The 27,138-nt window shown below is 38.7% G+C and overlaps 1 protein-coding gene across 4 annotated transcripts in view; it reads left to right on the top strand.

Annotated features, from left to right (window-relative positions):
- The window catches only part of LOC145248972 (beta-galactosidase-1-like protein 2), a 1,883,914-nt gene that overhangs the window by 473,469 nt on the left and 1,383,307 nt on the right, over nucleotides 1-27,138 (top strand). For 3 of the 4 annotated variants that reach the window (XM_080110785.1, XM_080110782.1, XM_080110784.1), the window contains exon 4: nucleotides 1,734-1,829. The exons of the other annotated variant lie outside the window; for it this stretch is intronic. In XM_080110785.1, the coding sequence (XP_079966911.1) occupies nucleotides 1,734-1,829 (96 nt within the window). The remainder of the gene's footprint in view (nucleotides 1-1,733; nucleotides 1,830-27,138) is intronic. 4 annotated transcript variants of the gene reach the window in all.

The following is a 27,138-nucleotide window of genomic DNA, read 5'->3' on the forward strand; positions in this document are numbered from 1 at the left end:
CTGAACTCTTGTAACTACACGGTGGGATACAGGAATTTGCCTTCTCTCCAAATCTCTTGTGCTTCCAGCAAATGGTCCTATCCTGCCTCCGTTCTCTGGAGTAGCTGTGCGCACCCCCCCCGCCTTTGCTTATTCTCGAGGGTAAGTCTCGCGATGTCCTCCGCCATTTTGTTCATGTGAGCTTCCAATCTGGTCTGTCCCTCCATTAGTAGCTTGTCTTTCTCCGATGTCTGAACGCCAGCCACCGTTGCCGACCGTGTCGACATTATATCGGCAATATGGTCGGCTATCTCAGCCACTCGTTCCACTGGCATAGATTCATCTTGTGCAGCTATTACCACCTTATACTCGGTTGGTATGCGCTGTAGGAAGATGTGTCTGACAATATTATTGTCCATTGTCCCTTCAGCCAACTTCTGCAGGCGCTTTAGAAACTGTGGCGGCGTGCTATCCCCCATCGTTTCCTGTTCTAATAATTGTGAGATTCGCCTGTGTGCTGAAACTGACACAGCAGTTGTCACTCTTTCTCGTAGGGTGTCATATGGTTTCTCCGTGGGAGGAGATATAATTAGGTCTCTCACCTCGACGATAACATCCTGAGGTAATATAGTCGCCACATGGCAAAACTTTTCAGTCTGTCCTGATATCATTTTCTGCTGAAAATATAAATCTAGCGAAAAACAAAGCAGGGTCATTCCATACATCCGTTGGAATCAGACTGAATGTGGGCGATGCCATTTCACATTTATTTATGATTTTTATTATTATTACTTATTTTTATCTTATTTATTTATTTATAGCGACAGTTAGCTAGATGACACCGTATAGTAGTAATAGTAGGGACAGCGCAAGAGGAAGACGAAGTGTGACGTAGTGTTCACATCAGCCAATCACGAGACTGGCACCGCGTGCAAATTGAAGAAGACGCGGTCGGCCATATTTGTTGTGCGAGAAAAATGTGAATATCCCGATGAAAGGGTAACGATACTTGTATAAAATAAATCTCGGCACAAAAACGTAACTAGTCATTATTTTTTATTTTTTTATTTTTAACTTACGTACGTAAATGTTTTGTTTATTTATTTTTAACTACTCTGACGCCGGGATTTATGTTATGGATTATTTTTATTTAAAAATAAACTTTAATTTTATGCATTTTCCTTTTGTTATCAAAACATAAAAAAACGTTGCTTTGCGTATTCTATGTTGCTAGTTGGGGTCACCACTGTTGGTACGGGTTTAGGTTCTTCCAAGTTTCTAAGCTTTAATAATTACTAAACGTACAACAAGTATAAACGACAAGAATTTATTAACAAACATGAAAACATGACAACACTGCAATTCAGAACATTAAGGTAAAAAGATTACTCACTTCAATAGTGGGGTTTACGGGAGGAGTGAGGACTGTATTCACAGCAAACCATTTTATGGGTTGTAATAAACAATATATTCTACAGATGGAAAGTCATTCTGAAGAAGCTGTACTCATGGAAATTTTATCCAATGTTAGGCACACAGAGAAAGATAGGAAAGTTTGTTCTATTTTTGTTATGATAGTAAAGTGAGTTTTGCTGTGAACGTTTTCCAAACCTATTTTACTTTGATAAATATTTATTCTACCATTTGTTAATTTCTCTTCATACTTTAGAATCTTCAATTATGAAAATATGTTTGCAGTTTCTTTATGTAGTTAGATGATTTGGTTAATTTTTTACTTTTTTTTTTATTGGCAGGCAGTTTATTAAATTGGCACAAAGTTTGAACATCTATGTCATTTTAAGACCAGGCCCTTACATCTGTTCTGAATGGGACTTTGGTGGCCTTCCAAGGTAAGAACTTATGCTATTGAATCTTAAAGTCCAAAGATAATAAAAATGAGCGTCAGTATCTTAATGGCAGTGCAAAATAAAATTATTCCTTATTCAAATAAAATAAGATGCAGTCATTAATAACAATAATTTAAATAATTTTTTGTTCAACATTGAAAAAATATTCATAACTATTACTGCAATGAATGCACATTTAACAATAAGTAAAGTTTCAGTACAAATGTATGGAACAATTATTTACTGCTATATACTACTGTCAAACTTTCTAAATTGGAGCAATTTTTTCAGATAATTTCTCTTTTTATATAGTCTATTAATTTTGTTCTTTTTTTTTTATTAGATAGCACACTGTTTATCAAAACCTGGATGCCACTCTATGATAAAGGTTAATAAATGTTAATAATGTTAATAAGTTTATAAGTGTTAAGTAGATAGTGAAACAAGATGATCAGTAATGGTGGAACTAGGGTAGAACTTTATTTAAGAGAATGGCTTAACAGGACCTGATTTACATTAAATAACCATGTTATAATCAGCTGGTAAGTAACTCCACAGTATTGTGTGCTAGAGACGGACAGTTCTAGGAAAGAAACTCTACTTATGGAATTTTTGTTTAGTTTTAAGCACAGATAGTGAGGGGAATTGTTGATGACTGTTGTAGCTGATAAGTATGTTTTGTGAATGTGTTGCAGCATGTATAGATCAGTCAAATGCCCTAAACGATAAGGTAGAGACTGTAATAAATAGGAAGGTGGAAAAGACCTCTAAATTATGAAGTAGTTTTGTACCCTGACTGGCAAAAAAGGATACTCTTAGGAGCTCCACCCAGAATGTGGTGACAGTACATCTTAGGACATATTTGACTCTTGTATAGGTAAGGGATTGCATCGGGAGTGAGATACTTTCTGGAATGGTAGAATGATCCCACCATTTTGGTAATGGATCTAATTTAGGTGTTCAATTTCAAGTCAGAGGCAAATATCAATCCCATGAGATTTTCTCAAGACAAGAGCCGCTCATCTAAACTGGGTTCAAGTAGTGATATGAATGTTGGTTTTGGATTCATTAAAAGTAACTAGCCATTTTTTCACCCATTCTACCACATACTCCAAATTGGAGGAGAGAGAATCAGAATTATTGGAGAATATGATTAGTGATGAAGATCAAGAATAGGCCCAAGATGGATTCCTAAAGTACACCAGCATTAATACTGTGAGCTTCAGATTTCTGTCCATCAATGATTACTTTAATGAACTTATCAGAGAGAAAGGATTTAATGGTTGAGAGGACATTTCCAGCAATTCCATGTGATGTAGAGTTTTATGCCAAACGCTATCAAATGTTTTAGATATGCCAAGAGCTATTGCTCTAGAAATGAAGCCATCATCAATCGATTTACTGATCCTGTGTGATATTACTGTCAGCATATCAACTGTTGATCTCTCATAACAAAAACCATATTGTTTTCATTGAATGTTATTTTTGCTGAGGTGGTTGACAAATCTATTTATCAAAGACTCAAGCATCTTACTCATGATGCACAAGAGACTGATTGGTTTGTACTGAGATGCAGAAGACCAATCCCCTGTATTTTTAAATACTTGGCAGATTGTTGAAGTTTTCCAAGGTGTTAAGATGCATAGAAATCCTTATGGCAACATTTAAATAATTTTGTAAATATAGTTTTGGTTTCACTATGATTCGAATGTGGACAGAGCCAGTTGTTTTGCTGGAATCAAGGTTCTTGATTTTCCTGGAAACAACTCAAGCACTGAGTATTTTCAGTCCTGGGAGGAAATTCAGTGGGTAGGCAACCCTTATCACACAGGGTTGAGTTTGATGTAAAGTTTTAAGCAAAGAGTTTTCTCTTGTTAGGTGCTAGCATAATCACTTCAGGTCTGTTGATGATGGGTGGGATAGAAGACACATATCTGTTCAGGTGCCAAAACTCATTAGAAGCATGCCTCTACTCAACTACTTTAGGCTTGTCAGACTTTCTAGCATTTTTTGTAACCATTTTTGCAGTGATTGCTAGCAGTCCTAAAAGCTGCATTAGTTGCCAAACATCTGTTTCATTTAAAGCAATTAAAATAGTGATTTCTGTGTGCAAAGGTAGAGGCACATTCAGAGGTGTACTGCAGTTGGCAATTTTTGAGTGTATATAGCTGTCTATCCTGACAGCCAATCTGTTAAGTTGGATGCTGTAAAGGAATTTTTTTTTTTTTTTTTTGAACATGGAGCATAGAAGTATTTTTGATATAAATCTATAGAAACTGTCACAGTCGGCCAATAAGTAGCGATACAAAGTGAGATGGAGAGATACATCTGAGGTTTTGTTACACTTTGTTTTAATCTTAATTGAGACAACTGAGTTGTCAGAGGATTCCAGCAGAGACAGAACAGACAATGAGCACAGTTCAAACAAGTTGTCAGAAAAAAGATTTAGAAGGCTTGCAAATTGTCCATCAGCATTAGTAGTGGGTTCATCAACAATTTGATTGAGAAATCATAGGCAAGGGAGAAATCATGACAGAATATCTCTTTTATTTATTTATTCATAGTTGTTGTTTCACCATGTTTCGGCCAACTACTCTTGCCTTCTTCAGGTGATTAACCGCGACTGGATAGGAATGCTGAGTCTCTTAATTGTATCCTCAGTAATTACTGCCTCCCATAGTTGTCTCACCACGTTTTGGCCAACTAATCCTCTGACCTGCTTTGAGTAGGATTGAAACCACTATCTTCAGACAATGCTCATCTGGAACTGTAGAGATTCAACAGCTCTATCTACTATGCCACAAATCCCAAAGGGTGATCAAGGTCGGATTTTTTGGTCTTATAAATCCCAAGTTTTCATTCTTATCTGGTCTTCCATCATCAGGTCCATACCGAATGGTATTATATATTACTATTTTTATTTGAATTCTTTGAAATAAACTGGTGCTACCAGATCAAGCTGCTGTCTAAAGATATTAGCTTCCTGAGACAAAATGCACCTAACATTGATGCTTTTTTTTTCTACTTCCTTTTGCAAAACTTTAATTATGTTCTGCGACCCCCCCCCTTTCCATTCCCTCTTTCTCTTTCTATCTCTCCCATTTCCCGACTGGTGTCTTAACTTAAAATGTACCAAACATTAATACTGTAACCTTTTTCGCTTTTCTATTGCAAAACTCATTCATGTTCGGCAGGGCAGGGAATAAAAACGGAAAAATCCACTATAAAACAACCAAACCAAACACTACAAACTAGTGATTGAAGATACAAAGAGCTTGAAGAATAAAAACATTCTACAAAATGCAACACTGGAAGAACTTGAAACATGAAAACTTTACACATGTTGGTGACGCTCCAGAATAAACTGACTATTTCCCTGCATAGGGTAAAATACCCTCAATGGGGTCATTTGTTGGCTGTAGGTGGTGATCCGTAATGCTCTAGAATGGGATCCTGGTGGTTGAGCACCTCACAACCCAGATCCAAGTGGCCGTGAGTTTGCAACACTCCACTTTATTCCTGACTTCGGCTAGAATGGTAGTAAGAAAGACCCAACTCAATCAATCGGCTAGTCATGACAAGCCCTAATAACAGTAAACCACACAAAAAGAAAAATGCAAATACATCACACACAAACACATGTACAAAACAACACACACACACACGCACACATGCTGATATTAGAAAGCCATAGCAAGGGCCAATCAGATAAAGAAACCAGATGCTATTGACAACAAACCCCTTTATTATACCTTGCTGGGGCCAAGGAAATAATGAACTCATCACAAGCAACTACACTCACTATTTGGGTATATTATCCTTGTATCCTTGAGATGCTTAGGCGAATAGGTTTCCCTCAACCATCTCCCAATATAGAGCTCAGAGGAGGGTGGGGAGTAAGATGATGAAAGAAAATAACACTTCAAATGACTTCCAAAAAAATTCAAAAGACACCATTCCAGATTCAAATACAGAAAGCGATGAAGATGAAAATATAAACTTTCCTGAATGTATAATCTTAGAATCGCAATACAATACACAAATAAACAAAATGTCTACATTCATAATTGAAAAAAAGTTATAAACGAAAACTTAAACACAAAGCAAATAAGAAATAAAAGAAATGGAATCTTACTTGTACAAGTATTTATTAAAAATAGTGCTGAAAAAATTTTAACATGGGCAAAGTTCCATGATATAAACATCAAACCTACCCTCACAAAACCCTCAACACTTCAAAAGGAGTCATCAAATGGCCAGAATTAAACACCTGCTCCCTAAAAGAAATAAAAACAAACCTAAAAAAAACAAAAGTTATAGACACCAAAAGAATTACAATAAGAAGAAATAAACAAATACATATTAACCTTCAATACTCCTACTCCACCAATTGAAATAAAAATTGGATATATTAACATTAAAGTATAAACATATATTTCCAGACAACTTCACTGGCTAAACTGACAAAATTTCGGCCACTACAAAAAATACTGCACCTGAAAAACAGTATGCCCAAAATGTAGCTGTAATGAACACCAGGAAACAGAATGCCAAGGAAACATAAAATACTCAAACTGTGGTGAGAACCATTCAGCATACTCACCTCTCTGCCAAAATTGAATCAAATGAATTAAAATATACAAAAAAACAAGTTTTAATGAAGCCAGAAAGATGATTGAATCAGCCTCCACGACAGAACCAGTTAGATTGTATGTGGATGCAACCAAAAACCACAGAAAACACAGAACTAAAGGGAATCATTACTCTAATAAAGAACTAGTTGAGGCATTGAAGGCCACCTCACAGCAGCTATCATCAACTCAAGCTGTACTTGAAAATAGCTTCCAAAACAGCAGCTCAGGTGCAACCTGATCAGGCTGCCGGAAAATGGCTGCCTGGTGTAAATGCACCTACATTAACACCCTTTTGTTTTTTGTTTTTTTTTTAACGCTTTGCACAACTAAGTCATGTTCTGCGAAGCCCAAAACAAAAACAACAGTTCTCCTGCCCTCCTTTTTTTTCTTGCCTCTACTTCCCTACTAAACCAAACCAATCTCTACAAATAAATATGTGAAAATATAAAAAGCTTGAACATAAAATCTTTTTTCCAAAATAACTGAATAACCCAAAGGGAGTTGATATACTAGAAAACGAAACAATCAAACCAAGCCATGTACAAATCTTATATATGTTAATATATCCTATCCTCGCCTTGTTGGCAGGGTATTAGAATACACCGACCCCCCCCCATCCTCTGAAAAGGTTAAAAGTCCCTCAATGAGGCCACCTGTAAGCCGTGGGTGGTGACCTGTAATACCTTGGAATGGAATCCTAGTGGTTGAGGAATGCAGAGGGCGGGAATGAGCTCCTCTTCCTCCTAACACATCACTTTGGTCTTTACCTCGGCCAGACGGGCGGTCGGAGAGGCCTTCTCCAATCAATCAGTAGGTCATGCCAAGTTCTAAATCCAACAAACACAACCATAAATCCACCTTCACCCTCAACACCACTCAACAAAGGGATTTAGCAAGCGGTGGCTCAAGGATCGATCTTGTTGGACAATGGACTTGATATGTCTGAGACTAACATTTTTTCTAATAAGGAGGTTATTTAATGAATCGTTAGTATAAATGAAAGTACCACACATGCTTGGGTCCACCAACAAGCAGAGTATACCCCTTTTGTATCCCTGTCTTGTTGAGGTAAAAAGGTTTCCTCCTTAACACCTCCCACAAAGGACTCCGCAGCGGGTGGGGAGCAGGAGAGATGTAATAAACAAATATAACTAATATGTATCCATGCAAGAAAAAAAAAAAAAATCATCCCCAAGTCACTGATCTTTCTAGCTCCGACTCTGGCATTGTATCAGTGTCAATCAATACAAACTTTAGTAGTGGAATCAACCAGTGAACAACCCATGACGAAAACGTAACAATGGCGATTAATATTAACACAAATAGAAAATAAAAAAGAACTGCTTAAATGGAAAATTTTTGATGAAAACACCATTAAAATTTACGAAACACGAAACACTCAAGCAAACGACTCATCAAGATCATTAAACTTGCATTATGTGCCATAGATGAAATAAAAAACTCAGATCACAAAACGTCACAGATGTGCAAAGAATTTAAATACGAAAAGGTTCCGAAACTATACTCATCAACACATACTTTCTAACATTCAATAATCCCTAAAAAAATCAAAATTGGTTACCTTACAGTCAATACTGAACCATACATCCCAAATCCCCTTGGATTCCATAACTGTCAAAAAAATGGACACCATCACGACCAATGTTCACGGCCATAAGATGTGGTGAAAAAGATTCCCACCATGACTGCCAAAAAGAACCCAAATGTGCTAACTGCCATGAAAACCACTACACCAACTCCAAAGTCCGCCCAATCTGGAAAAAAGAAAAGGCGATACTCAAATTAAAGTACGCCAATAACATCTCATTTATCAAAGCTAGAAAAACTATAGAAAGCTCCAACTATGCAGATATAACTAAAAGAAATATACAGTATTCCAATATATCAAATCATCATTCAATAACATCTAACTCCACCAATATCAATATTGATATCATCACAAAGCTTTTGAATGAAACAAAAAGTATACTTGAAGAATTAAAAAAAAATAACCATTAGCCAAACCAGTACAGTAAAAAGAACTTCAACAACAAACCAAAACATAAAAAAGTTCACAATCAAAATTTCAACTAAAAATTAGCACAAAATTCCAAACTATCACCCCCTTCCCCCCACAGTCAAATTACTTTACAAAGTAAAAGCAAAAAAACAAACAGCAAAACCTTTCAATTCATAAAAAAAACCAAAAGAACTGAAACCAAGGAAACAAAAAAGTGTGGGAGGGGGGTGTTGTGGGAACATACACACCCTTATAATCACTAAGATGGACTTATCCATTAGCCATATAAGCAGCAGGTAAAGACCACTCAATAACAGCTATCCGGATGTCGTACAGAGACGACTCCCCACGGACTTACTAATCTTCCTATATTACTTACCCTGTTCTGGATATAAATGTTCTTCGTATTTTCACCAGTTGTCGTGTTTTCCTACTTTCACCTTTACCGACTCCACTACGACAAGGATGTAAAAAAATTTTTTTTTTTTTTGAAAAAAGAACTCGTGTGCAAAAGCATCAACTCTCCAGCTGTACAAAATAGTCAATTGCAAATTCTTTAAGCTACAATGCAAAATCTCAAACGTTCAACGATAAAAAATTGCAACATAAAAAAAGCATAAAATTCTACACTTAAATTTATCTACTCAAAGAAATTGTAAGTAGAATTTTTTTCATGCTTGCTAAAAAAGAAAGAAGAAAAAAAAAAAGCAATCTTGATTTAATTTTCTGTAGAACGGGTCGACGCAATTGTTTATGCAAATTACATATGGACTTTATGTTGAAGATTTTTTTTTTGTTATGGAAATTTTGGGAAATGAATTCTTGTTTTATGACAAAGTGGTTATTGTGACTAACTAGTTGTTTGTTTGAACTATACTGAGAGAGGAAAAGGAAAAGAGACAGTGTGAAAAAGGCAAATATTCTTTTTACGAGCTGGGAAGCCATTTTTTGTTTTGATGACTTAAAAAAAAAAAAAGTTTTTCTCTTTTTTTTTTCGTCCAACCCATTTTTTTTGCAACGGCATGCACACACACTGAAGGGAAATGATACCTTCTATTTTTTTTTTTTTTTTTTTTTTTTCACCTGTCAATTTTTTCAAGCACTTTTCGGTTGGTTAAACTTTTGCTTGCCAGCAGAGTGAGGAAAATACTGCCCACATAATGATATCTATTATTGAAAACTGGAGCCCGGAACAATTTTTTTTTTTTTTAACCGTAACTTTTAAAACCGTAACTTTGCTGAACACAAGTGCACTTGTATATTTTATATTGTATTGCATATTTTACATTGTATGTGCAATATTGTATATTTCACGTTGTATATTGCATGGTGTATATTGTATATTGTACTATTTTTTTTTCTCTACGGTAAAACAAAAATCTGTCCCCATTTCTGAACCATTGGCATATCAGAGATAAAAGGAACACGGGTCAACAAGAAAATAAGTGTATGCAAAATTAATCTATAATTTTTGCACTTCTGCTAAAGCTACTGAAGAGTATACCAGTCAATAAATTATAAAAGTTTTCCCTTGCTGTGACTTCCGTTTAAGTTACAAATACCCTTAAAAGAATAAAACAATTTTTCTCTTCAAGAAAATAAAATAAAGAGACACAATGGAAGATGTGAAAGAGACGATAACCCGTCTAATTGAATTTCAAACGGACCAACAAAGAAGAGCTGATGATAGACTACAGCAGGCAGAAGAAAGAATGATCCAAATGCAAAAGAGAGCTGATGACAGACTTTTTGCATTGCAAACAGAACAGAAAGAGAGAACTGAAACACTACTCCAAGTTTTAATGAATAAGAATCAAGCTACAGAGAGCGATACAGCGTTTTCCCAGAGTGCGTTACTAAGTACAATAAATAATTTCACTTACTGTCCCGAAGAAAATCAAACATTTGAAACGTATTTCAGACGGTATGAAGATCTGTACAATATCGACTGTGGAAATTTGGCAGACCAAAAAAAATTCCGTTTGTTACTCAGCCAATTAGGGGCTATGCAACACAACAAATTCATCGACTATATCTTGCCACAAAAGACTAGCGATCTGACGTTTATGGAAACCATTAAACGACTAACTGAACTATTTAGTTCGAAATCGTCGCTGTTCCATACATGGTGGACATGCTTGAATCTTACGAAAAAAGATGATGTGGACAACTTGACTTTCGCCTCGATTGTTAACAAATGCTGTGACGATTTTGAATTGTCAGAATTGAGTGGCGATGATTTCAAGTGCCTCATATTCGTCCAGGGGTTAACTTTGATAAGAGACTGAGATCTGTCAAAGAGTTTTGTTAAAACTGGAAAAAAGCATCATTAGTATCAAGAAGGACTCAAAGAACATGGTATTGCACGCATAAAGAACATATACAGAAGAACTAAGGGGTACACTCCACAAAACAAAACGGAAACTAAATGCTATCTTCCACTTAAGCACGAAAGACAAGGTACCCAGAAGCTTTCAACCCCTTGTTTTTGCAGCGGAAACTGGCATTGGTCAAAGGATTGCCCTTTTCGCGCCAAAGAATGTTTTAATTGCAAAAAACTAGGACCCAAAAGCTCGCACTGCAAATGGCAGAAGAAAAGTAAAATTTGGGTTCAACAGACAAGAATAAATAAGAAAGGAATGGAATACTGTTGCCATATCTGGGCAGGAGCTGCTAAAAACAGCCTATCCTGTCTTGACAGAGTACAAAATAGACTTCGTGGCTTAGTGGGGGTGCCCTTTTCTCTACCCTGCAACCTCTCTCCCACAGAAGAGACGTTGCGAGCATATCCTTGTTTTATCATTATTTCCATGGCAGGTGCTCGTCTGAACTCCAATCTCTGGTCCTCCCTCGCCAATCTTTCACGAAAAACACCCGTCTAGCCGAATCCACTGTGAAAAATTTCCCCCACTCTTTATCTGTGCCTAAATCAAAACATGGATTCCATGAACAAAGCTTCTTTCTTAGAACTGCACGCCTGTGGAACTCTGTTCCGTCTGCCTGCTTCCCACCTGACTACAACTTGGATGTGTTCAAGTCCAACGTTAACAAATTCCTAATGAACGGCCCCTTAAGTAAACACTTCATCAAATCTTCACACTAACGTAATGTACATACTTGCAATAACCCTTATCCCTGAGTGGCTTCCGGGCCTTGATAAGTGGTGACCACTGTGTAAAAAAAAAAAGACGAAAATAACAGTCGAAAATATGTCTACTTTGCATAAACAAGGACGTTAAATTAGACTCAAGGTCGGACTTATCAATAATAAATTTAGTGATGTGGAGAAATTTAAATAGGCCGACTATGCATGAAACTGGCAAGTCAGCAAAAACGGTAACTGAAGAAAAAATAAATTTTGAAGGAGCGCTAACTACAAATGTCACTTTTAATGGTACAACGAAAAAACTGAAATTATTTGTGCTCAAGAATTTGCCAAAAAGTAGAATCGTTTTCTACAGAAAAAAAGAACTTAAAGTGGATCTAAAAAAGCTTTTTCCTGAAATTTTTTCAGCGGGCTTGGATAAATGTAGGAAAGCAACAGCCAAATTTGAACTGAAATTGAAATGCTGAACCAGTTTTTAGGAAAAAAAGGAACGTACCATTCGCTTTGCTAGAGAAAATTAATGAGGAACTTGACAAACTAATCAAGACCAGCATCTTATCAAAAGTGGAATTCAGCTAATGGGCAGCTCCTACCGTGTATGTCAAAAAGAAATTGAAGGAAATCCGTGTTTGCGCTGACTTTTCGACTGGCCTAAACGCCGTCTTGAAAGACTACCATTATCCACTGCCTAGTCCCAAGGAGATTTTCGCAAAACTGAACGAAGGTAAGATCAATCTCAGTAAGACTTATCTTCAGATTCCGGTTGAGCAAAATAGCTCAAAGCTACTTTGCATAAACCCCCACAGGGGTTTATACAAATTTGAGAGACTAGCATTTGGAGTTAAGGTCGCTCTGACGATTTTTCAAGAAATAATGGATACTATGCTAGACGGACTCGATTTTGCAACTGCATACTTGGACGATATAATTATCATCAGCAAATCCAAGGAACAACATAGAGAGCACATACTAAAAGTATTTTCACGGATACAGGATTTCGGGTTCAAAGTTAAGGAAGGAAAGTGCAAATTTTTTCTAGAAGAAATTAAATACCTAGGATACATAATTGACAAAGAAGGAAGGAGACCAGATCCTGACAGGACAACTGCAATAAAGAACATGTCGCTGAACTGCAAAGATTTCTAAGACTCACCAACTATTACCAGTCATTTATTCCCAACATGTATAATCTTCGGGCCCCACTTTACAAACTTTTGAAGAAAGACAGTACTTGGGAATGGACATCTGAATGCCAGGAGGTATTCAACAAAATAAAAACTGCACTGACGTCCAACCTATCTCTTACATATTACAATCCAGAATTAGGTATCATAGTTGCTAACGACGCAAGCTCTCATGGCATAGGCGCTTGCATACTACACAGAATGCGGATGGAAGCAAAAAACCAGTAGCACATGCATCACGTACGTTATTATCTTCGGAAAAACATTACTCGCAGATCGATAAGGAAGCGTTCGCAATAATAATCGCAGTAACAAAGTACCATCGTTATTTGCATGGAAGATGTTTTAATTTGCAAACTGACCATAAACCGCTCCTAACTATCTTCAGATCGAAGAAAGGACTACCTGTGTATACAGCAAACAGATTGCTGAGATGGGGTACGATCTTACTTAACTATAACTTTAACTCCCCTCACAAAAAATTGGTCATGCTGACGGATTGTCAAGGCTAATTCCAAGTCAAAGTGAACCACTAGAAGATATTATGATCGCTTCTTTAAAAAATGACAGTGAGATAAAAAAATCTGATGTTTAACGTGATTAAAGAACTACATGAAATAAAATGTGAAGCCCAAGAAGACGAATTCTTTTGCTCCACAAAACAGAAAATCATGGAAAAACATCGACAGATAGCAGACATTTTCTCCTTGTGTGACAACGTACTAGTATATAGTGAAAGGGTGGTTATACCCAAAACTTTACAGAAACGAATACTAAGAGATTTTCAAGCAGAACATCCAGGGAAGAATAGGATGAAAAGCCTTATGCGGAGTTTTGTATACTGGCCAAATATGGATTTAGACATCTCAAATTTGGTGGATTCTTGCAAGGGTTTTTCTCTAGCAGCTAAAGCACCACCAATCACCTACAAACCATGGCCAAAGACAGACCAACCATGACCGAGAATACATGTGGATTTCGCAGGACCAATGGAGGATGTCTACTACTTGATTGTAGTAGATAGCTATTCAAAATGGTCAGAAGTACTCAGGTGCAAGAGACCCCCCACAGGGGTCACTCTTTCCTCCATGAACTTTTTGCCTGATTTGGCGTTGTCGATTGTTTAGTCAGCAACAATGGGACACAGTTCACATCAACTGATTTTAAGGAATTCTGCGACAGTTTTCAAATAAAACACATTACTATACCTCCATATTATCCAGGATCAAATGGACAAGCAGAACGTTTTGTAAACACTTTGAAAAGAGCATTGACGGAAGCTTCGGGAACACCTTCAGATAAGGCCTTACAACAGTTCTTACAGGTTTACAGGATCACACGGAACCTGAATACCCCTGAAGCAAGTCTCCTGCAGAGACCATGTTTGCATGAAAAATACGACCAGTATTTGAAAAACTACTGCCAAAACAAACAAATTGAGGTAGGACCACTACTGTTCCTACAAAAAAGTATAACCCAGGAGAGCAAGTTTTCTTTAAAGCATATGGAAACAATCGAATCGTTTTGGGAACAGGGAACAATTGACAAAAGAATTGGAAACACAACCTACATCATTCTAGGCCCTACCACCATTCACAAGAGACACCTAAATCAAATTAGACGTCGTCGTAACGATGGCAAAGACACACCTCAAGTCGAAGAAGAAGCTAGCGATACGTTATATGATATGTTTGATATCGAGCCTCCCCAAGCGAACTTAGAACAGCGCCGATCGCCAAGGAAGAGAAAGGTTACTGAACCCCTTATCATCGATCCAAAAAGGAAGAAATATTAATGTTTTTCCCCGGAACAAAAAGTGTGGGAGGGGGGTGTTGTGGGGACATACACACCCTTATAATCACTAAGATGGACTTGTCCATTAGCCATATAAGCAGCAAGTATAGACTGCTCAATGAGAGCTATCCGGATGTCGTACAGAGACGACCCCCCACGGACTTACTAATCTTCCTGTATCACTAACCCTGTTCTGGATATAAATGTTCTTCGTATTCTCACCAGTCGTTGTGTTTTCCTACTTTCACCTTTCCCGACTCTACTACAATCAAGAATGAGACTCCCCATCTATAACCAAATCAAAACCGTGGACATCAAAACGTTAACTACTGACATCCCTGCCTCAACTCAAATAAAAACCAAGCAAGAACAAAAAACAAATTCTTACAACCAAAATATTCAAAATCCAAATATAACTGTCGCCAGACCCAAAGCCCACAGAACCTCCAACCCTCCATAATCAAATAGTAGAAAAGATCACAGACTACCCATGCAAAATCTCATGAATAAAACCATCGTACAGCGAAATTGTAGAGGCGCAAAACCAAATTATGAAGAAATTAAATATATAATAGCAAAATACAACCCTAGTATAATTGGTCTACAGAAAACCCTACAAAAGGAACGTATAATATCTTTCAAAGGATACCACATCTATAACCAAACAAATAGATCAGAAAGAAATAACCGACCAATAGGTAGCACCTCAATTATAATAAAAAAAAAACAGATACCACATATGAAATTACAACTTCAAACAAACCTTCAAGCAATACAAACTGAATAAAACCGATAGCACAACTCCCCACCTCTTTCATTTTAATGGGGGACTTCAATGCCCACAACAAAATGTGGGGATGTGAAAATATCAATCAAATTGGGAAAATCATTGCGTCACTGCTGGAATCTCTTGAACTATGTATACTCAATGACAAAACACACATATATTCACCCAGAAACAGGAACAACATCAGCTATTAACCTAACCCTATGCTCCTCCACAATATTTATGGACTTTCAATGGGAGATACATTTTTTTTTTTTTTTTACAAAGGCGTCACCACATTATCAAGGCCCAGAGGCCACTCAAGGATAAGGGTTAAAGAGTGTACAGTAGAAATTGGTCAATATAGTAATCATTAGTAATGAAAATTTGGTAAATTTAATAACTTATATGGAACGGCTCATCAAGAACTTATTTACTTTAGACTTGAACACAACCATATTGTAGTCAGCCGGAAAGCAGGAAAACGGAAGACAATTCCACAGGCGTGCAGTTCTAAGAAAGAAGCTTTGTTCATGGAATCTACGTTTAGGTTTAGGCACAGATAAAGAGTGGGGGAAATTATTGATAGTGTTTACAGCTAGACGAGTGTTTCTTGTGAAAGTTTGGCGAGGGGGGACCATAGATTGAAGCTCAGTTGAACACTTTCCATGAAAATAACGATACATCAGAGACAAACTCGCAACATCTCTTCTGTGAGATAGAGGTTGCAAGGAGGAGAAAAGGACATCTCCTACGAGGCTACGAAGTCTATTTTGAACTCTATCAAGGCAGGACAAGTCCTTTCTAGCAGCTCCTGCCCAGATGTGGCAACAGTATTCCATCCTTGGACGTACCTGGCTCTTATATAGGTAGAGAATAGCATCAGCAGTGAGATATCTACTGGATCGATAGAAAGATCCCACCATTTTTCCAGCGGCCTTGGCAACAGATTTGATATACGTGTTCCATTTAAGATCAGGAGTAATGGTCAAGCCCAGAAGCTTGTCAAAACTTGAGGCCTCCTGAAGACGAGAGCCATTCATTTCAATTGATGACAAATGTGAATTAGAATGTTGATGATGTAAAGAGAGAAGCTTGGTTTTAGATGCATTAAAAGTAACCAGCCACTCCTTTCCCCATTGTACTACGTGCTCAAGATCAGAGGAGAGAGAATTGGAGAGAACTTGGTCGTTTACTGTCTTAGATGTGGTACCATAAATGGTAGTGTCGTCAGCATAAATGTCTACAAATGATGTAAGGATATGATTTGGAAGATCATTAATGTAGATCAGGAAAAGAGTTGGGCCCAGGATGGATCCCTGAGGGACACCGGCATTAATACTGTGAGCTTCTGATTTTTGCCCCTCAACTACTACTCTTATGAACCTATCAGAAAGAAATGATTTAATAATTGAGAAGACTTTTCCAGCTATACCATAGCTAGCGATCTTATGAAGTAAACCTTTATGCCATACCCTATCAAAGGCTTTAGATATGTCAAGAGCAATTGCCCTAGAAAGATTGCCACCGTCGAGAGATTTGCTAATCCTATGCGATATAACTGTAAGGACATCTGCTGTAGATCTAGCAGAACGGAAACCATATTGAGTGTCACTAAGAAGGTTATTTTTGTTGAGATGTTTGATTACTTCTGTATTTAACACAGATTCTAGCAACTTACTCATGACGCACAGGAGACTTATTGGCCTGTACTGAGAGGGGGATGAGCGATCACCTGAATTCTTAAATACAGGGCATACTGATGAGATTTTCCAGGGAGATGGGAAACTATTCTCCTTAAGACAACGTTTAAACAGTTTTGTAAGTATGGGCGCTAATTCAGGTTGAAGTTTTTTGAGTACTATAATTGGAATACCGTCAGGGCCAGTTGCTTTACTCGAATCAAGGTTTTTGATTAGCTTCGCAACATCACATACAGGTATACGTATATCACATAGCGTGTTTTCTGATACAGGAGGAAATATTGGGGGTTGGCGGTCTTGGTCGCAAAGGGTAGAATTAGCTGCAAAGTTCTTGACAAAGAGTTTGGCTTTGTCTGATGCTGACGAGATTACCTCAGGTCCATTGATAATAGTTGGGATGGAGCACACACTTCTGTTCAGGATTCTGTTTGCTATTTGCCAAAACTGGTGGGACCAAGCCGCTGCTCAGCTACTTTGGACTTAACAGATTGAGCATACAACACTCTTGCGTTCCTTATTACTTTCTTACAATGGTTGCTGGCAGTCCTGAAAACGGCTTTAGTTTCCATACATCTATTACGTTTGAAGCAGTGGAAAAAGTGATTTCTGTGCGCAATGGCAGCAGCACATTCTGGAGAGAACCATGGCTGGCTGTTAGGTTTTTGCTGAAACTTTTTAGAGGGTATGAAATGGTCAATATCTACAATTAACCATTCAGTTAGGTCTAATACTATAGAGGACACATCCTTTTTAAACATGGAATGCAGAGGTAGATCAGATATAAATGTACGGAAGCTATCCCAGTCAGCCTTAGTGTATCGATATACTGTACGATGAAGAGGTACGTCTGGGGACTTATTACATTTCATTTTTATCTTGATTGATACAACAGAGTGGTCGGAAGATCCAAGAGGCGACAGAACAGAAACTGAACATAGTTCAGGGCAAGTTGTGAGAAAAAGGTCTAGTAGGCTCGCATACTGGCCGTCATTATCGGGCACACGGGTAGGTTCCTGAACAATCTGAGTGAGGTCATAGGCAATGGAGAAATCATGACAGAACCTCCCCTCATCATCGGTCTTGTTTGAGTGGGTCAACCATTCGACGTTGTGAACATTGAAGTCTCCACATATGTGAATGTTAGCTGAAGGATAAGTAGAAAGGACTTGGTCAATTTTCTCAGATATGCTTTGAAAGATAGTAACTCCGCTGTTGTGGGGGCGATAGAGAGTAAATATAAATGCAGTAGTGTGAGCTAAAGCAACCCGGAAGCACATATAGGGTAAGTTAGGATCTTCCCTGGAGATGTCCCTCCCACATGGAAAGCTATCTTTAATATAGGCACATATTCCATGCCCATGGCGATCTTGGGGGTCAGATTTAGAAGTTAAGTTAGAGTATCCTGAAATTGCAAACTCATCTAGGGAAATAGCCTGTCCAATGCCAGTTTCACTTAAAAATAAAAGGTCTGGTTTAGTCTCCTGTAATTGGGTTTCAACCTCTGGAAGGTTAGAACGAAGACCCCTGATGTTGGAGAAGGAGACATGGTAGTAGGGGTCTACGTTGGAAGTTGGAGAACCGGGTTTAATCGTGTATTTTTTTTTGAAACTTGTCATGATGAAATTTTGGAATTTGTGGACTAGGTCGACAGATTTACTTAGAGCAGGACAGAGAGGGGAAATTAAGAGAGAAAAAGAAACGAAGAATTTTTTTTTTTATTTGTAGCTAATGATAAGGTAAAGCCGTAACAATTACCCACTAGTATGGCATCGAGAGGCCCCACCAGAAGCTACTGCATGGTCCAGAATCCATTCACCAAATGGCAATACAGCAGCCCCAGTACTTTGCACCTGCTGATAGGACAGCCTCCTTAGTGGTTAATCCAAGGTTCGGGTCCCTGACTATCAGGCGGATAACGTCAGCCCAGACAAAACGTTTACCTCCAGCACCCTTACTAGTGACATGGCTACAAGGATAGACATAGAAACAGAAAATTTCCGCCATCTCAGCCAACTGTTCGCAAAAATACTGCCAACCTAGAAAACAGCTTTTTCTTCTCCCTTTGTCCGAAAAATCACTCATTTAAAAAATGAAGACTGAGGGACAAATAAGAAGAAGCGAGAGTAACAGGAGCTGCCGATAACGCATCCACAATGCGTTTTCTACTCTCCATTAAAAAAAAAAACAAAAAAAACAAAAAAACTATTAAGTATTGTACTTAATAAAAGTCCAACAGACGTGTTTAAGGGAAAGTATGGTGATAGATTCCCCTCACACGAACTAAAAATGAGTATAATTCGTAATTTTTGCTATCAACTCGGTAGATAAATAAACATATGTACGAGGAAAAAAAAAAAAAAAAAAAAAAAGCTAGCATTTAATAAAACAGAAATACACAAATTAAATACTGAAATAAAATGGAGTTGTTAATATTTTAAATCTAAAATAAAAAGCATGATTGAAATTACTTATCTCAACAAAAACAATTCCGTCTCCAAATTGCAAACTGCATTGAAAGAAATTCAGTTAGTAGCGTTCAAAACATTTTTTTTTTTAAATTAGCCGTTAAAAGAAAATCGTGATTTTATTCTGAACTTAAGCTAGTAACGTTTTAAGAAGCTTACGACATAAAAGAAAAGGCTGATGGTGGGGGTGGGGGGGTTCTTCCGAAAGTAAGTTGGTGCCGTTATAAGTAATTTCGAGATAAGATGGAAGCCGGTATTGGACTAGAAAAAAGCTAGCATTTAATAAAACAGAAATACACAAATTAAATACTGAAATAAAATGGAGTTGTTAATATTTTAAATCTAAAATAAAAAGCATGATTGAAATCACTTATCTCAACAAAAACAATTCCGTCTCCAAATTGCAAACTGCATTGAAAGAAATTCAGTTAGTAGCGTTCAAAACATTTTTTTTTTGAAATTAGCCGTTAAAAGAAAATCGTGATTTTATTCTGAATTTAAGCTAGTAACGTTTTAAGAAGCTTACGACATAAAAGAAAAGGCTGATGGTGGGGGGGGGGGTTCTTCCGAAAGTAAGTTGGTGCCGTTATAAGTAATTTCGAGATAAGATGGAAGCCGGTATTGGACTAGAAAAAAGCTAGCATTTAATAAAACAGAAATACACAAATTAAATACTGAAATAAAATGGAGTTGTTAATATTTTAAATCTAAAATAAAAAGCATGATTGAAATCACTTATCTCAACAAAAACAATTCCGTCTCCAAATTGCAAACTGCATTGAAAGAAATTCAGTTAGTAGCGTTCAAAACATTTTTTTTTTTAAATTAGCCGTTAAAAGAAAATCGTGATTTTATTCTGAACTTAAGCTAGTAACGTTTTAAGAAGCTTACGACATAAAAGAAAAGGCTGATGGTGGGGGGGGGGGGTTCTTCATAATGACCAGTGTGGCAATCACCACTTCCCAATCTTTCTCAAAACTCAGGAACCTGCAACAGAAGAAATAAAACCAAAATGGAAAATCTATAAAACTAACTGGACTGAATTTAGTAAACTTTGCTCAACATTAATTAATCAAGAAATAGTTGACAAACCAAATCCAATGTTAGCTTTCATCAATATACTAAACGAAACAACAACCAAACAATCCCTCCACTAAACCACATTCAGAAACAATACCATGGTTCCAACAGAATGCAAAGAGACAATAACCAACAGGAAAAAAATGCTGAAATTCTTCAAACAACATCCTACAAAAACTAGCCTTCAAAAATACCATAAATAAAAACGTGTTACATTATTAAAAAAAGCAAAAAAGAAACCTGGCAAAATTATTTTTCCAAACCAAACAACAACATACCACAAAACAAAACATGGGAAATAAGAAGAAAAATAACTGGGAAAAAATTGGAACACCTATCAGCCATATAAGTACACCAAATGGAGGACGAACTATAAACAAAGGAGAAATAGTAAATATAATCGCAAATGAATTCAGTCAAAACTTGTCATCTGATCACTACTCCCCTAAATTCCAAAAATGTAAAAATAATGCAGAAAAGGAAAGACTCAACTTCACATCCTATAATAAGGAATAACACTTCATTCACAATAACCCTAACCAATAGAACTCAAGAGCTCAATATATAAAAGTAAAGATACAACCACTGGACTAGAGGATATCCATTATAAATTTTTAAAACACCTGACAGACACTTCTCTCAACATTCTCCTACATATAATTAATGACATTTGGTCTAACAACCTCTCAAGACACTGGCTAACATTTGGTGGTCTAACAACCTCTCAAGACACTGGCTAACATTTGGTGGTCTAACAACCTCTCAAGACACTGGCTAACATTTGGTGGTCTAACAACCTCTCAAGACACTGGCTAACATTTGGTGGTCTAACAACCTCTCAAGACACTGGCTAACATTTGGTGGTCTAACAACCTCTCAAGACACTGGCTAACATTTGGTGGTCTAACAACCTCTCAAGACACTGGCTAACATTTGGTGGTCTAACAACCTCTCAAGACACTGGCTAACATTTGGTGGTCTAACAACCTCTCAAGACACTGGCTAACATTTGGTGGTCTAACAACCTCTCAAGACACTGGCTAACATTTGGTGGTCTAACAACCTCTCAAGACACTGGCTAACATTTGGTGGTCTAACAACCTCTCAAGACACTGGCTAACATTTCGTGGTCTAACAACCTCTCAAGACACTGGCTAACATTTGGTGGTCTAACAACCTCTCAAGACACTGGCTAACATTTGGTGGTCTAACAACCTCTCAAGACACTGGCTAACATTTGGTGGTCTAACAACCTCTCAAGACACTGGCTAACATTTGGTGGTCTAACAACCTCTCAAGACACTGGCTAACATTTGGTGGTCTAACAACCTCTCAAGACACTGGCTAACATTTGGTGGTCTAACAACCTCTCAAGACACTGGCTAACATTTCGTGGTCTAACAACCTCTCAAGACACTGGCTAACATTTGGTGGTCTAACAACCTCTCAAGACACTGGCTAACATTTGGTGGTCTAACAACCTCTCAAGACACTGGCTAACATTTCGTGGTCTAACAACCTCTCAAGACACTGGCTAACATTTCGTGGTCTAACAACCTCTCAAGACACTGGCTAACATTTCGTGGTCTAACAACCTCTCAAGACACTGGCTAACATTTCGTGGTCTAACAACCTCTCAAGACACTGGCTAACATTTGGTGGTCTAACAACCTCTCAAGACACTGGCTAACATTTGGTGGTCTAACAACCTCTCAAGACACTGGCTAACATTTGGTGGTCTAACAACCTCTCAAGACACTGGCTAACATTTGGTGGTCTAACAACCTCTCAAGACACTGGCTAACATTTGGTGGTCTAACAACCTCTCAAGACACTGGCTAACATTTGGTGGTCTAACAACCTCTCAAGACACTGGCTAACATTTGGTGGTCTAACAACCTCTCAAGACACTGGCTAACATTTGGTGGTCTAACAACCTCTCAAGACACTGGCTAACATTTGGTGGTCTAACAACCTCTCAAGACACTGGCTAACATTTGGTGGTCTAACAACCTCTCAAGACACTGGCTAACATTTGGTGGTCTAACAACCTCTCAAGACACTGGCTAACATTTGGTGGTCTAACAACCTCTCAAGACACTGGCTAACATTTCGTGGTCTAACAACCTCTCAAGACACTGGCTAACATTTGGTGGTCTAACAACCTCTCAAGACACTGGCTAACATTTGGTGGTCTAACAACCTCTCAAGACACTGGCTAACATTTCGTGGTCTAACAACCTCTCAAGACACTGGCTAACATTTCGTGGTCTAACAACCTCTCAAGACACTGGCTAACATTTCGTGGTCTAACAACCTCTCAAGACACTGGCTAACATTTGGTGGTCTAACAACCTCTCAAGACACTGGCTAACATTTGGTGGTCTAACAACCTCTCAAGACACTGGCTAACATTTGGTGGTCTAACAACCTCTCAAGACACTGGCTAACATTTGGTGGTCTAACAACCTCTCAAGACACTGGCTAACATTTGGTGGTCTAACAACCTCTCAAGACACTGGCTAACATTTGGTGGTCTAACAACCTCTCAAGACACTGGCTAACATTTGGTGGTCTAACAACCTCTCAAGACACTGGCTAACATTTGGTGGTCTAACAACCTCTCAAGACACTGGCTAACATTTGGTGGTCTAACAACCTCTCAAGACACTGGCTAACATTTGGTGGTCTAACAACCTCTCAAGACACTGGCTAACATTTGGTGGTCTAACAACCTCTCAAGACACTGGCTAACATTTGGTGGTCTAACAACCTCTCAAGACACTGGCTAACATTTCGTGGTCTAACAACCTCTCAAGACACTGGCTAACATTTGGTGGTCTAACAACCTCTCAAGACACTGGCTAACATTTGGTGGTCTAACAACCTCTCAAGACACTGGCTAACATTTGGTGGTCTAACAACCTCTCAAGACACTGGCTAACATTTCGTGGTCTAACAACCTCTCAAGACACTGGCTAACATTTCGTGGTCTAACAACCTCTCAAGACACTGGCTAACATTTGGTGGTCTAACAACCTCTCAAGACACTGGCTAACATTTGGTGGTCTAACAACCTCTCAAGACACTGGCTAACATTTGGTGGTCTAACAACCTCTCAAGACACTGGCTAACATTTGGTGGTCTAACAACCTCTCAAGACACTGGCTAACATTTGGTGGTCTAACAACCTCTCAAGACACTGGCTAACATTTGGTGGTCTAACAACCTCTCAAGACACTGGCTAACATTTGGTGGTCTAACAACCTCTCAAGACACTGGCTAACATTTGGTGGTCTAACAACCTCTCAAGACACTGGCTAACATTTCGTGGTCTAACAACCTCTCAAGACACTGGCTAACATTTGGTGGTCTAACAACCTCTCAAGACACTGGCTAACATTTGGTGGTCTAACAACCTCTCAAGACACTGGCTAACATTTCGTGGTCTAACAACCTCTCAAGACACTGGCTAACATTTGGTGGTCTAACAACCTCTCAAGACACTGGCTAACATTTGGTGGTCTAACAACCTCTCAAGACACTGGCTAACATTTGGTGGTCTAACAACCTCTCAAGACACTGGCTAACATTTGGTGGTCTAACAACCTCTCAAGACACTGGCTAACATTTGGTGGTCTAACAACCTCTCAAGACACTGGCTAACATTTCGTGGTCTAACAACCTCTCAAGACACTGGCTAACATTTCGTGGTCTAACAACCTCTCAAGACACTGGCTAACATTTCGTGGTCTAACAACCTCTCAAGACACTGGCTAACATTTGGTGGTCTAACAACCTCTCAAGACACTGGCTAACATTTCGTGGTCTAACAACCTCTCAAGACACTGGCTAACATTTCGTGGTCTAACAACCTCTCAAGACACTGGCTAACATTTGGTGGTCTAACAACCTCTCAAGACACTGGCTAACATTTCGTGGTCTAACAACCTCTCAAGACACTGGCTAACATTTGGTGGTCTAACAACCTCTCAAGACACTGGCTAACATTTGGTGGTCTAACAACCTCTTAAGACACTGGCTAACATTTGGTGGTCTAACAACCTCTCAAGACACTGGCTAACATTTCGTGGTCTAACAACCTCTCAAGACACTGGCTAACATTTCGTGGTCTAACAACCTCTCAAGACACTGGCTAACATTTGGTGGTCTAACAACCTCTCAAGACACTGGCTAACATTTGGTGGTCTAACAACCTCTCAAGACACTGGCTAACATTTGGTGGTCTAACAACCTCTCAAGACACTGGCTAACATTTCGTGGTCTAACAACCTCTCAAGACACTGGCTAACATTTCGTGGTCTAACAACCTCTCAAGACACTGGCTAACATTTCGTGGTCTAACAACCTCTCAAGACACTGGCTAACATTTCGTGGTCTAACAACCTCTCAAGACACTGGCTAACATTTCGTGGTCTAACAACCTCTCAAGACACTGGCTAACATTTCGTGGTCTAACAACCTCTCAAGACACTGGCTAACATTTCGTGGTCTAACAACCTCTCAAGACACTGGCTAACATTTGGTGGTCTAACAACCTCTCAAGACACTGGCTAACATTTCGTGGTCTAACAACCTCTCAAGACACTGGCTAACATTTGGTGGTCTAACAACCTCTCAAGACACTGGCTAACATTTGGTGGTCTAACAACCTCTCAAGACACTGGCTAACATTTCGTGGTCTAACAACCTCTCAAGACACTGGCTAACATTTCGTGGTCTAACAACCTCTCAAGACACTGGCTAACATTTGGTGGTCTAACAACCTCTCAAGACACTGGCTAACATTTGGTGGTCTAACAACCTCTCAAGACACTGGCTAACATTTGGTGGTCTAACAACCTCTCAAGACACTGGCTAACATTTGGTGGTCTAACAACCTCTCAAGACACTGGCTAACATTTGGTGGTCTAACAACCTCTCAAGACACTGGCTAACATTTCGTGGTCTAACAACCTCTCAAGACACTGGCTAACATTTCGTGGTCTAACAACCTCTCAAGACACTGGCTAACATTTGGTGGTCTAACAACCTCTCAAGACACTGGCTAACATTTGGTGGTCTAACAACCTCTCAAGACACTGGCTAACATTTCGTGGTCTAACAACCTCTCAAGACACTGGCTAACATTTGGTGGTCTAACAACCTCTCAAGACACTGGCTAACATTTGGTGGTCTAACAACCTCTCAAGACACTGGCTAACATTTGGTGGTCTAACAACCTCTCAAGACACTGGCTAACATTTCGTGGTCTAACAACCTCTCAAGACACTGGCTAACATTTCGTGGTCTAACAACCTCTCAAGACACTGGCTAACATTTGGTGGTCTAACAACCTCTCAAGACACTGGCTAACATTTGGTGGTCTAACAACCTCTCAAGACACTGGCTAACATTTGGTGGTCTAACAACCTCTCAAGACACTGGCTAACATTTCGTGGTCTAACAACCTCTCAAGACACTGGCTAACATTTGGTGGTCTAACAACCTCTCAAGACACTGGCTAACATTTGGTGGTCTAACAACCTCTCAAGACACTGGCTAACATTTCGTGGTCTAACAACCTCTCAAGACACTGGCTAACATTTCGTGGTCTAACAACCTCTCAAGACACTGGCTAACATTTGGTGGTCTAACAACCTCTCAAGACACTGGCTAACATTTGGTGGTCTAACAACCTCTCAAGACACTGGCTAACATTTGGTGGTCTAACAACCTCTCAAGACACTGGCTAACATTTGGTGGTCTAACAACCTCTCAAGACACTGGCTAACATTTGGTGGTCTAACAACCTCTCAAGACACTGGCTAACATTTGGTGGTCTAACAACCTCTCAAGACACTGGCTAACATTTGGTGGTCTAACAACCTCTCAAGACACTGGCTAACATTTGGTGGTCTAACAACCTCTCAAGACACTGGCTAACATTTCGTGGTCTAACAACCTCTCAAGACACTGGCTAACATTTGGTGGTCTAACAACCTCTCAAGACACTGGCTAACATTTGGTGGTCTAACAACCTCTCAAGACACTGGCTAACATTTCGTGGTCTAACAACCTCTCAAGACACTGGCTAACATTTGGTGGTCTAACAACCTCTCAAGACACTGGCTAACATTTGGTGGTCTAACAACCTCTCAAGACACTGGCTAACATTTGGTGGTCTAACAACCTCTCAAGACACTGGCTAACATTTGGTGGTCTAACAACCTCTCAAGACACTGGCTAACATTTGGTGGTCTAACAACCTCTCAAGACACTGGCTAACATTTGGTGGTCTAACAACCTCTCAAGACACTGGCTAACATTTGGTGGTCTAACAACCTCTCAAGACACTGGCTAACATTTGGTGGTCTAACAACCTCTCAAGACACTGGCTAACATTTGGTGGTCTAACAACCTCTCAAGACACTGGCTAACATTTGGTGGTCTAACAACCTCTCAAGACACTGGCTAACATTTGGTGGTCTAACAACCTCTCAAGACACTGGCTAACATTTCGTGGTCTAACAACCTCTCAAGACACTGGCTAACATTTG

Source organism: Euprymna scolopes, chromosome 27, assembly GCF_053919585.1.
Source record: "Euprymna scolopes isolate OS-2025 chromosome 27, ASM5391958v1, whole genome shotgun sequence".
Classification (NCBI taxonomy): Eukaryota; Metazoa; Mollusca; class Cephalopoda; order Sepiida; family Sepiolidae; genus Euprymna; species Euprymna scolopes.